The sequence below is a fragment of the Rhopalosiphum padi genome, chromosome 3 (genome assembly GCF_020882245.1).
Source record: "Rhopalosiphum padi isolate XX-2018 chromosome 3, ASM2088224v1, whole genome shotgun sequence".
Lineage (NCBI taxonomy): Eukaryota > Metazoa > Arthropoda > Insecta > Hemiptera > Aphididae > Rhopalosiphum > Rhopalosiphum padi.
Genome location: NC_083599.1, coordinates 17,142,624 through 17,155,216, shown reverse-complemented (window position 1 = coordinate 17,155,216; position 12,593 = coordinate 17,142,624). Strand labels below are relative to the sequence as shown.

General features: G+C 32.6%; 1 protein-coding gene across 1 annotated transcript; it reads left to right on the top strand.

The window, feature by feature from the left end:
- The first annotated feature begins 259 nt into the window (after positions 1 to 259).
- Positions 260 to 5,933, top strand: LOC132926562 (probable cytochrome P450 6a13). Its single transcript, XM_060990932.1, has 4 exons — positions 260 to 1,339; positions 4,318 to 4,542; positions 4,767 to 5,018; positions 5,160 to 5,933. Exons 1-4 carry the CDS (start codon positions 439 to 441, stop codon positions 5,333 to 5,335), a joined length of 1,554 nt encoding a protein of 517 aa, XP_060846915.1. The 5' UTR covers positions 260 to 438; the 3' UTR covers positions 5,336 to 5,933.
- The last annotated feature ends 6,660 nt before the right edge of the window (positions 5,934 to 12,593 follow it).

Here is a 12,593-nt window from a genome sequence, read left to right as displayed (position 1 = left end):
GCGCGCGTTCCAGACCGCTTCAAAACACAACAACAACAACAACAACAACAACAACAACAATTATATTAGATTAATATATAGCGTTGTTCGTCGGCGACGTCAAGGCCACGTCGGCAGTCATTATCTCCGTGAGCTATTCTCTCACGACGATCGAGTGTATAATTTGATATGTGATGATTAACGTTCGAGGTCACTAGCCGCCGACCGGTGCACGCGATTCCCCGGCAATGAGGACGACGACGACGCACGATAACATCCTGATAAATACGCAATAACCGTCGCAGCGACGGCATAATACGGTCGGCGCAGTGGCCGCGTCCGGTCCACTCACTCGCGCAGAGATCGTCCGTCGATCGCTTACGGAATAGCTTCGGGTCGTCCACAGTCGCGGCGTATAATTTCCTCGTTATTCTCCGTCCGGTCCGTCCGTCGCGCGATATGACCGCCGCGCGGCTACTGCTCGAGCTGGCCACCAGCTGGTGGACGATCGCCGCGCTGGCGACGTTCGCGGCCGTCGCGTACCGCTTCGCCACGTCCACGTTCGGCTACTGGCGCGACCGGGGCGTCCCGGACGTCCGGCCGACCGTGCCGCTGTTCGGCAACTTGTTCGGGATGGCGATGGCCGCCGAACACCAGAGCCGCATGTACGGCCGGATCTACGACGGGTTCCGCGGCCGCCGGTACGGCGGACTGTATCAGATGCGCACGCCGCACCTGATGGTGTGCGACCCGGCGCTGGTGAACCGCGTGCTGATCGGCGACTTCGCGCACTTCACCGACCACGGCCTGTACACGGCCGGCCCGGACGAGAACCCGCTGGCCAACGGGCTGTTCAACATGAACGGCGCCCAGTGGAAGATCATGCGGCAGAAGCTGAGCCCCGTGTTCACGGCCGGCAAGCTGCGGCACATGCGCGGCCAGGTGGCCGCCTGCAGCGAGCAGCTGATGCGCAACGTGGCCGCGGACGTGGCCGCCGGCGGTCCGGTGGAGGTGCGCGACGCGCTCGGCAAGTACTCCACCGACGTGATCGGCACGTGCGCGTTCGGACTGCAGCTGAACGCCATCAACGACGAGCAGTCCGCGTTCCGCAAGTACGGCAAGGCCGTGTTCGCGCCGTCGTTCCGCACGATTTTCAAGGAGCTGCTGTGGATGGTGTCGCCGGCGCTGCGGCGCGCGCTCCGCGTCGGCGACTTCCCGCGGGACGCCGTCGAGTTCTTCACCGCCGCGTTCACCGACACGATGCGGTACCGGCAGGAACACGGCCTGGTCAGGGACGACGTCGTCCAGTCGCTGATCCAAGCCAGGACCGACCTGGTCGTCAACAAGACCGAACCGTCGGGTATGGCGCGACGGAGTGTCGGTCGGCATTACGTCTATTACATTATTATTATTGCGGGCAAAGCGTATGTGGTGCGACGATTCGACGCTTCCGGGGAAGAAGGTCGTAAACGACGCATTGGCCGAAAATGAGTTAAACGCCACGATTCTCTATCGATAGAGCCAACGATTGTACCGATACGATTTTTTTACGAATTACTATCGATTTTTAAATATTTTGCGTAAACGCCAGTATAACTATCAGGTGTGTAGTTATATTCGGTGTAAACGACTATTAAATATGTCGTTTACGCTGTTTTCTCTTGTATACCCGTTGATATGATGTTTTGAGCAATAATGGGCGTAAGTCCCATATTATCGCTAATAAGCTAATTTCTATCGTAATTATCAGTAAATTGTATAGTAAAATGTATTGTATTTTTATTTCGGCTGTCCTGTAAAATTACGAAAATGTCGTTTACGACCTTCTTGCCTGAAAGTGTCGAATTTTCCGGGCATTACGGTACTGTCTGATTACGAGGACCGGAAATGTACGCAAAATTACACGTTGGCTGGGTTATGTAAAATTGCCCAGTGGACGATGTAAACCAAAAGATTTTTTCATATAATTATAAACCTTACTAATCTTATCAATTACTTTATTAGTTATTACCTCAACTATTTATTTTTGCTAGTATTATTGAAATAACATTTTGAGTACAATTACATCTATCATAACATCATCATGTCCTCCTAAATTTTAATATTTCCTCGGCGCTTCTTCGTAGCAACCGTTAGGTCAGGCACATTTTCTACAGCAGTGTTTTTTCACCTTTAGAATAACACTAACACTGCATACAGTTATCTACAGTAACTCATTTTTCATTGCACGTAGTAAACTGGTGGAGAGACCATTATATTATATTAACACTACAGTATACACGACTATCGACTGCCTAAATAATAAATAGTATTAACAACTCACACGTTAGGTACGACTCAATGATTATAATAATAATCATTGGACGACATTTTAAAAGGTAAAACCAATATACCGATAAGTCGATAATATTATAGATGGAACGACGATAATAATTGACAAATTAATATGCAAAATATGCATTTTATTTACCAAAATATACAAAAACAATTTTTTTAGATATTAGTTAATATTATTTAGACTTGGGTAGTATTCCGAATATTTTTGAATATTTTTTTTTTTTTTGAAAGTATTCAATACAATATTTTGAATATTTTTTATAAATATTCTTAATACAGTATTTGAAATACTTTTTTACCGTCCAATCACACTAAAAATAATTTTATTGCTTCTTCTGTCATAGAAATTGCTTTTGTACTTATATAAAACCATAATATAAGCACCTATAATTGTATAACTTTTATAATAATATTAATTATATTATAATTAAGTATTAATGAATAGTTTTTTTTTTGTGTGTGAGTATAATGTTCCTTTATTAGGTTTTACTAAAAAAGTTACCCACTTTATTACTTAAATAAATCACATAATATTATAATTTGAATATTATTTATAACGAATAGATTGGACAATGTTCACTTATCAACACTGAATTAAAGAAAAAAAGTATTTGAAAAATATTTGGAATACTTTTTATGAAGTACTTATACTTGGGAATACTTTTAAAAAGTATTTTACCCAAGTCTGCTATTATTAAATTGTCTAATGTGAACGACCGGCGATTATATTGAAGATTTATATTGACTGAAACTGATTTCCATATCAAACGTTGTTGTTGGAGCATATTTAAATGACGTGATTTGTCCCGGATTTAAAGTACGAGTACCTAATATTAACATCTTTTTCTTCCGTTTTATAATGTTACATAAATTTTTATAAATGTTTTAAATCCCTTATTCTTTTTTAGTATTAAGTTCATTTTAGTTTAAATAGGTAGTTTATTTCCGATAATTCGTCAAATAAACCATTTATTATATAAATTTATTAAATAAATACTAGTTAAAATTAACTAGATACTCAACAATTTATATATATGCAGTTATATGCGTTATGTTCAAAATATGCAAAAAAAAAAATTGTACTATTTAATCAAGAATAAGCCAAATCTTGGTCATATCTGACAACCAATCAATTTGGACATAAGGAAAATAAAACATGCAAATGAATAAAAATACTAGCCCTAGTTATTGCTTTATAAATATAAAAATACGTAAATAATGTTAAAAAATTAATATACTAAATTAACTTGTTTATAGCTTAAGTTACAATACCCAAATTACTACAGGCAAAGCAATTTGGACCGGTCAAGGTTATAACCTTGACCGGCCAAATTGTATTTTTAATGTACCTATTGCCCAAATACACCGCGCAAAGTATACATAGACCATATAGAATATTTAAACATTTCCCGTAATATATATATATATATATATATATATATATGTATATGTAACACTATGCACATATAGGTGTCGCGTAATAAGACAAGACGAAACGTCTCGGTAAAGATATAGGTAATCCCAGTCATATACGCACCTGAGAAAATATTAATAATAATTTAAAACTTTAACCACAGTTATATTACGTACAATAATCGCACTCTATCTAAGATTATTGTATTATTCGTCATTTTGATGACATGTGTTGCGAGCTAACCATTTTGATTTCATTTATTTTGTTGTCTCCACCTTGCAAACGTACAACATAACAACTCTTATTTTAAGTTATACTCGAAAGACAGGGAAAATGTTTGTTTTTAAAACACTATTATTTGTGAATGATAACAGACAAAAAATATCATTGCCAAACCAATACATAGACGACCATATTCGTTAAACATCTAATGTGGATAAGCTCGTACAATATTGAATATTATAATATACGAGTATATGACTAATGGAAAAAACCTTTAACTTTAAAACCCATTTAGTTGTACAATTTATTTAATTTTTATCATTGAACATCATACATCTTGGTATTAATTTATTTCATGTATTTAGTGACATTCTTAGAAACCGATATCGTGGCCAATGCATTTGTACTATTCGCCGCTGGTTTTGAAACAGTGTCTACGGCGATGAGTTTTTGTTTGTACGAACTCGCATTGAAAAAACCAATACAGGACAAAGTACGAGAAGAAATGAATGCAATGAAGATTAAACGTAATACTGAAGTCGACGATGATTTTCTAAAAGAATTACATTACTTGGATATGGTATTAGCTGGTCAGTATCTATATATTTTAATCGATTTTATCATTGACAGAATATAAAAATAATATATACTCGTAAACTTAAATCATATTAATTCATCCCAGAAATATAGAATATTTACTATATGAAAAACCATGTCAAATATAGCAAACACCTGTTATCATTATAGAAATGATGGAAGGTATATTATTGACGATTTTTATGATTTAAAATATGTGTGAATATTGTTTTTTTAGAAACCTTACGAAAGTATCCGCCGTTAATAACACTATTCAGAGAAGCGACGCAGGATTACAAAGTGCCCGATGACACATTAGTAATTGAAAAAGGTACAAAAATTCTTATTCCTGCGTATGCTATTCATCACGACTACAGATATTATCCAGATCCAGAGACGTTCGACCCTGAACGGTTCTCGCCAGAAGAAAAAGCTAAAAGACCGAATGGGACTTATATGCCATTTGGTGATGGACCTCGCTTATGCATAGGTATGTGCTATGTTTCTGTTGTAATAATTTTATGCAAAAATAAACAATAAATGGCGTGTACGAATTTTTCACTGTGAATTAAGGTTTTTTTCCGTAATAAATAATATTTATAAAATTAAATAACTATCTTTAACATTTTAGGAAAACGATTCGCTGAAATGGAAATGAAATTAGCATTAACTGAACTTTTGACCAAATATGAAGTGGAACCATGTGAAAAAACGGACATTCCAATGCAATTCAGTAAAAGATCAATAATTACTATGCCAGAAAATGGCATTTGGTTAAAATTTAAACCAATAAATACCCCTAAATAAGCATACGTTTATTCAAACTAAAATATTCAGTACATATAATAGGTTTTAAGGCCATCAGCTTTTAGATGAGAACACGTGGAGGATCAAAGAATGTACTATACCATAACACACGAAACAAATTGTCTTATTTAGGAATATTCAGACAGTTGAGCAATGGCTATGTTCTAAAAATCACCTGTTTAATCTATTATCTATTGTATACAAATTATTACGTGTTATGAAATTTAAATACAAAAAATAACAATGAAAATGTGAATAATATTCACGATATTTCTATATTCTTATATATTGGTTCTCTATTTTAATTAGTGTAAACATGAAATATATTATATTTTTTCTAACTTAAAATATATATTTCATTAAAAAAAAAAAGTGTTATTTTATATTATTTAGTATAGCAATAATTATGGTTTGAAAATTTTATGAAATAAAAAAATGTTGAAATATATCAAATCTGTGAATTGCTAGAAAATAAATCAATTTCGCTATACATAGACAAAACAAAACACTAATAAAGAAATGTTTCGAAAATTGTCGATCACGATACTCATCACATATTAATATCAATAATTAAAGCTACAATTTATGAACTTTATTATTATTAATTAATAAATAAATTTTATATTAAAAAATTAAATTTCTAACACTAGCAATAATATAAATATTTGTATAAAATAATAATTTATACACTATCATCTGGATATACAGTTTATTGTTACTTTATAGTTAATACACGCATAAAAAAATATTAGATATTCTAGAGAGAAAGTGAATATTATTATTTATCAATATTTTAATTATAAATGTATGGTAATTTTTTTTTTTTTTTTTGAAAAATCAATAATTGTTACTATTAAACTTATTAATTAAAAAGTATGTATTTTGGCTAACATTAAAATTGTCTCTTTATAAGTGTTTATTTGCTTTTATGTATCTGTATTTATACATGGAATTATAAATACTTAGCTATACCATACGAATTATAAATGCAATATAAATTAAAAAGGTTTTCAGTGCTTTCATTGAACAAAGCATATCTTTTCTATCAGCCTTTTAATTTTAAAACCGGCATTTTCTAATATAAAAATATAGTCGTATACAGAGGTATCAGATATCTACCGTATTAACATAATTATAATAGAATCTATCAAAATATTAATTGTTTTTTATTTTTTATTTTTAAATATTGTCTTTCTACGTTGTGATATATTACGTATATCTGCAATTTAGTACTTATTTGTATTTAATTGTATTTCTAGTTCTAATTATATTTATAATTAAAGCGTATTAGTCCTTACTTCCTTACGGATCTATTTAATACACGAAACAGTTTTTGTTTACAAAAAACTAAAATATAACATGAAAAAAAACTCGACGCTATATTATTCATTAAACCCAACTTAAGCTTGGTTAATTATGCAATGTTATAACTTATAAATTATAAAACCATATTATCTATACTTAAGATAAAACTATACTCGTGCATCTCTCTACGACCGTACTAATACCTACTCTTAAAATCATTTAATAATAACAATAGTAATAATAGACAAATAGACCCCGATTTTCTTGGCTAGAGTATTGTATTTTAAAACAATAATTATCATTAAATTCATAATTTTCTTGCCATAAAAGTCTATAAAAAAATATCAAACACGTAAAAAAAGTTGTATTTAAAAAATTGTCTTGACTTATTTTTTTAAGAAATTAAAATCAAAAAAAGGTAGTTGATTGGTTACCGCTCTACTGTACATTAGTTGACACTATTATGAGTAGGTTAAATTTGAATTTAACCATCTATCATTGTATACATCATACAAAAAAACAGAGTCATACTCTAAGCAGAGAGAGTCTGTCAGCCTATATCACACACTATGTGTTTTTTTTATATACATAGCTATTTATATCATTTTTTAATTTTTAATTTTAAAGTAAGTTGATATCATTTTTCTTGGATAATATGGTATTTTATTATTTATATAACTCGAAATTTAATTTAACTTTTCTGTTTAATACATCAAAAATAGTTTTATAATACAAATATACATTTTCTTAAAATAAATCAAAAATGACGTTGCACATAACAAAGTTCAGTATACTTACGTAAAAGTTCTAAGTTTCCACGAATAACGTTTTTAAATTATAATAAAATAATAATTTTATAATTATCATTATTCATAGTTTAAATAAGTGATTTCGTCAAAATTCTAACTTCAAATGCATATAAAAAAATTGTGCCAATATATTATTAATATTTTTATACAGATATAAAATAATAGAAAAAAACTAACAAATAATTATGAAAAAGGTTCATACCTATAAATAGCTCAAAAAGGGTTTATAAAGTTTTGAAAATGTTATAATATAATGAAAATAATAATATAAACATTTGATGAAAATGTCTAGTGTTTTCTGTTTTTTGTTCTAAATATCAAAAATTGTTTGATGAAAAATTTATGAGTGAATATCGAATATCGTGAAAATTTTAACTTGAAATTGCTTATAAAAAATCAATTTGGATTTTCAGTAGAATTTTGTTTTTGTAAATAGTTCAAAAACTTATCAAAAATGTTTTATTTAAATATCAAATCTTAGGTATGAAAATAAAATATACTTTCATGAATTTCTAACTAAAAAAGAATTCGTATAGTTTTGATATTTTGAAGAATTTTATTTATCAAAATGTTAAATTTAAACACTTAAAAAAATTGTGATTATAAATTTTTGTCATTTTTAAATTGAAAAATAAACGATTTATGAGAAGCTGTAAATAAAATGTACAAGCATTTTTACTCAATAAATAATTTTTAATCGATAATTATTGAAAAAAAAAATAGAAGATTGCTCATGCCCATAAGTAGCTCAATAGTGTCGAAACATTTTGAAAATTTTTTTGTAAATAAAAAATTATAGTATAAAACATTTAGTGAACATTTCAAGTATTTACGATAATTCGTTTTCTAATTAGTTACATCAAAAAACCAAAATTGGATTTTCTTAAAAATTTCGGTTTTTCCTTAATTTTATTAAAATATGTTTCTTAATTTACTTTTTACCCAAAGTACCTAGTAGATCGACTTTCCTATCAGAAATCACTCTCATTTTTTGAAATTAAAGTGTTTTTACTGCCACAAAAGATGACTACAGACAGAAAAAGAAACACACACATACGAGTATCATTGTATCGTCTAAAATATGGAATATCGATCTCGAGTAGACAGATTTTAATATTTTTTCGAAATCAATCAAAATCATTACTTTGCCAATAGAACACGTCTACATTGCGTTAAACAAAGACAGAAAATCGCTTCCGATATCCCTTTAATTTATATTATCATATTATATAGTGTTAACGATGTATATATACATGTACGCAATCGACGTGTCATTCCTACGGCGGCGCCGTCATACAGACGCGACGTTTTGAATAAAATACAAATCTATGGCCCGTTATTATATTATTGAAAATAATTATTGCACTGCACGCGGCGGCGGCGGCAATCGAAAGCTGTTACAATTAACGTCAGGATTAACCGACTGCAGATATATATGTACAAATATATTACCACTACTATACACCTATATAATGTATTATATTGTATGTATACGCATACGTAGGCTACCGTAGTAGGTACTCCACAATATATACATATATATATATATATCGTATCAATTATTTATTACGTTGTTTCGTATATATATACGCGCGAATAACAAGGGTACTGTAATTGCACATGTGCTTATGACGCCACTCTATTCAACTAAACGTTGCGGAATTAAAATAACAACCGCATATCCCACGCGAACCCCGTGTACATACCGCGCACGTATATATATATTATTATTGTTGTTATGTATATTATATACGAAAATGATAGAACCAAAAAAAGCCGTTGTTATTATTTAGGTCGATTTTTTAAAATAATAGTTTAAAAAAATTACATTTGTAATAACACGCAGTTTAAAAGCACGCACGACGTATATATATATATGGTAGTTATATAATAATATGTAGTTTCGACGTGTGTATATATCAAACGCTGCTTGTGAACAGAAAGTTTTAAAGTCTATAATTTTCGTTGATAATAAAAAAAAAATATATATATATTAATTTTTAAAAAAGGTCATTAAACACAAACGGAGTATATATAGATGAATTATTCATAAAATCGTGAGCACCAGAAATATGTCTATATTAATAATTAAACACCCCGTGTTATAAAATAATAATATTGTAATATGAATAAAAGTCGTACGGTTTAGTTATTATTAATACGACAGATGTATATATAAATCCAAAACTGATTAAGAGACCGCGCGCAGTATGACGTTAATTTCGGTTAAAACAAATAATAATAATAATTAATAATATATTACAATGTTATATTTATTGCGGGCCTAACGAGTGTGAGTATAAAGTCGGTGGTTAGGTACCGCTATAGAGGAAATATAGTGTGTGGGTGCGTATAACAATGTATACTTAGTTGACGTCTTTCGACGTTGCGCAATGTTCTTTTGAACTTGCAGCAGCCCCATCGTGTTTATCGTTTAATACGAGTACCGCAAGATTTAATCCTTTCCATTTAATTTCCGAGTCGACAGCCTTTGACAAACAAGGCGCCGCTACCATTAGCCAAGCCACACATACACACGTCACGCGATCGGCGATGTGGATTTAATTCGAATCCAAAAGTTTTAAAAGGGGTGATAAAACAGAATTTTGCAAACGACGCGGAATGCAACGTCGTCACATATGAGAGGAGCTGAACTTTTTGGCACCGCGAAGTTACGTTTTGCGTCGCAAATACCTGCACCGGAACGTCGTAAAACCGAAGAATATCAATCTGTCGAACGGGATTTTGGTATTATAGAACGCGGCGAGTAAGACAGTATAAGGCATTAAGTTTAGACAGAGTAGGCACTAGATTCTATATTAAAAATAAAAAAATACCTGCGACCTGTCAATGAATGTCCATATAAATATATATGTTCTTGAGTGTTTTCTTTCCGTCGAATAGAAGATTATATTGACTAAAAGGGCGGATTTGTTGGATAAAAATGCACTACGCACTTTTTAAAAGCTCATTTTTTATTTCTCTCGTATGTACTTGGCGTTTATCTTTAATTTGTAATGTTTTCCATTTGGTCTATACTTACGGACCGTATATATGTTAAGGTATTATATACATAGTATATAATGTGTAATTTTGAGGCCGGTACCTATAGCCTGTCCAAAAGACATATATTCGAAAGCTTTTGTTCGGAAAGTCGTGTATTTAAAATCTATATATCTGTATATATAGTCGGTTTAATTAATGACAAATAAAATATGCGCCTAACGATATATCGATACAAATTGAATATGCCTTCAATGTGTTTCTACAGACTACGAGACTTTATTTCTTAGTGATGCGTGATGTTAAGCCATAATAAATAATTTTCAAAACATTTAAAAACAAGTAACTATATAATTAGAAAAACTGACGGTTGTAAATATATTTCTATTGAAATTGTGAGAAAAAAATTGAAACAATAATGCAGACAATCAGTGAAGAAAAACAACATGATTTAGTTATAAACTTAATTTTTCTCGAAGACCAAAATATTTCCACACACACACACACAGTTGATCCAATAATCCAATAGATATCGGATAACATATATTATATTCGCAGTCGATATAATATAATTGAATAGCTCGACATCACTGACTTTGTATATGTTTTCGATTCGTGACAATACCTATGGATATATATTATATACTGCAGTTTTTATATGTCAACAACTGCCATCGCTATGAATATTATAACGATCGTTTCGTTTACAACGCATTTGGTTGTTTAGTTTTAACTATAACGTATTTCGCCGTTTCGCGAAACGATATCGCCGATCATAACATAACCGGATGTGGCGAAAGACAATTCGGAAAAAGACATTACAACAATAACGGTCGTCAACAATATTTATGTGGTCGCCCGAGTTTTTATATTCTATTTTTTTTTTTTTTAAGTCTGCGGCTACGACCAAATTTAAGGTTTGCATTCCATCTACTTCCGTTGCACCTATATATATATACATATTATTATTATATATGTGTGTTCGCTTGATTTTCACTATGGCAAATAGATACACACACACACACACACACACACACACACACACATGTGCTCGGGTGCTTATATACGTATACATACAGATAATATAGCGTACCCAAAGATGTTGATGTAGTTTATGTTAGTGTCATTTTTTTTCGCAGCGCATAAAAGAAAAGTACGGTTTCCGTGAAAGCTCTATTTGGCTCGCTCCTTCTCCGTCCTACACACACACACACACACAAACAATATACATACACACATGTTCCGGGCTTTCAATGTTCCGCCATATTATACGCGTATATACACACACGTTCACAACGCGGTTTCGCGCATATTTATATGCGTATATAGACACAACAAGCATAATTCTTGACTTTGGGTGATAACTTTTCATTGTGAATAATATTACCATAAAGATGTCCCGGAATAATACAATTCGCCGAACCGAAATAAAAACAAATTTTCCCGCGACACCGCATAAACACAAATAAAAGTGCGAGTAAAGACGCGGCGGCGGCGGCGGTGACAACTGCTGTGGGGTCATAACGCGCAGTTGTGCCGACGCCATACAGCGAGCATATACGCACGTACGCGACTAACGCGCACACGTATTACGGTAACCATATATATACATTGTATTATATATATTATTATATTTTATATATGTATAATAAAGCCGTTGCGTTGCAGTTGCACAAATTACGAAGAACACAAAAGTTCGTGTTCGAATTTCCGTTTTATTATATTTATTGTATTATCACTTACATTAAAGTGTATATACCTATCTACCTACATACCGTCTGCCGCCTACAAACAATTTAGGGCGATACCCGTTTGCGTACATTCACCCTTTTTTTGCGACTCGTTTGCGTACAAATGCACAACTCAATATTGCACACACGAATTTTTAATACCTGCGATAAATGACACAATACGTAGAACTCGTTTGCGAACATAAACTATGGCAAAACTGCAAAAGTCTACCAAAACTCAAAAAACATTTTGCTTCTCACTTTTACAGGCTTAGGACTGTCTGTTTAGTATCGTTAACATCACACGTTCAACTATACCAGGGATGGACAACTGAAAGTTATTAGAGCCAATTTTTAGAAAATTAAAATTTAGCGGTCCAGAGTATAGGGAGCAAAAAAAAAAGGCATTCA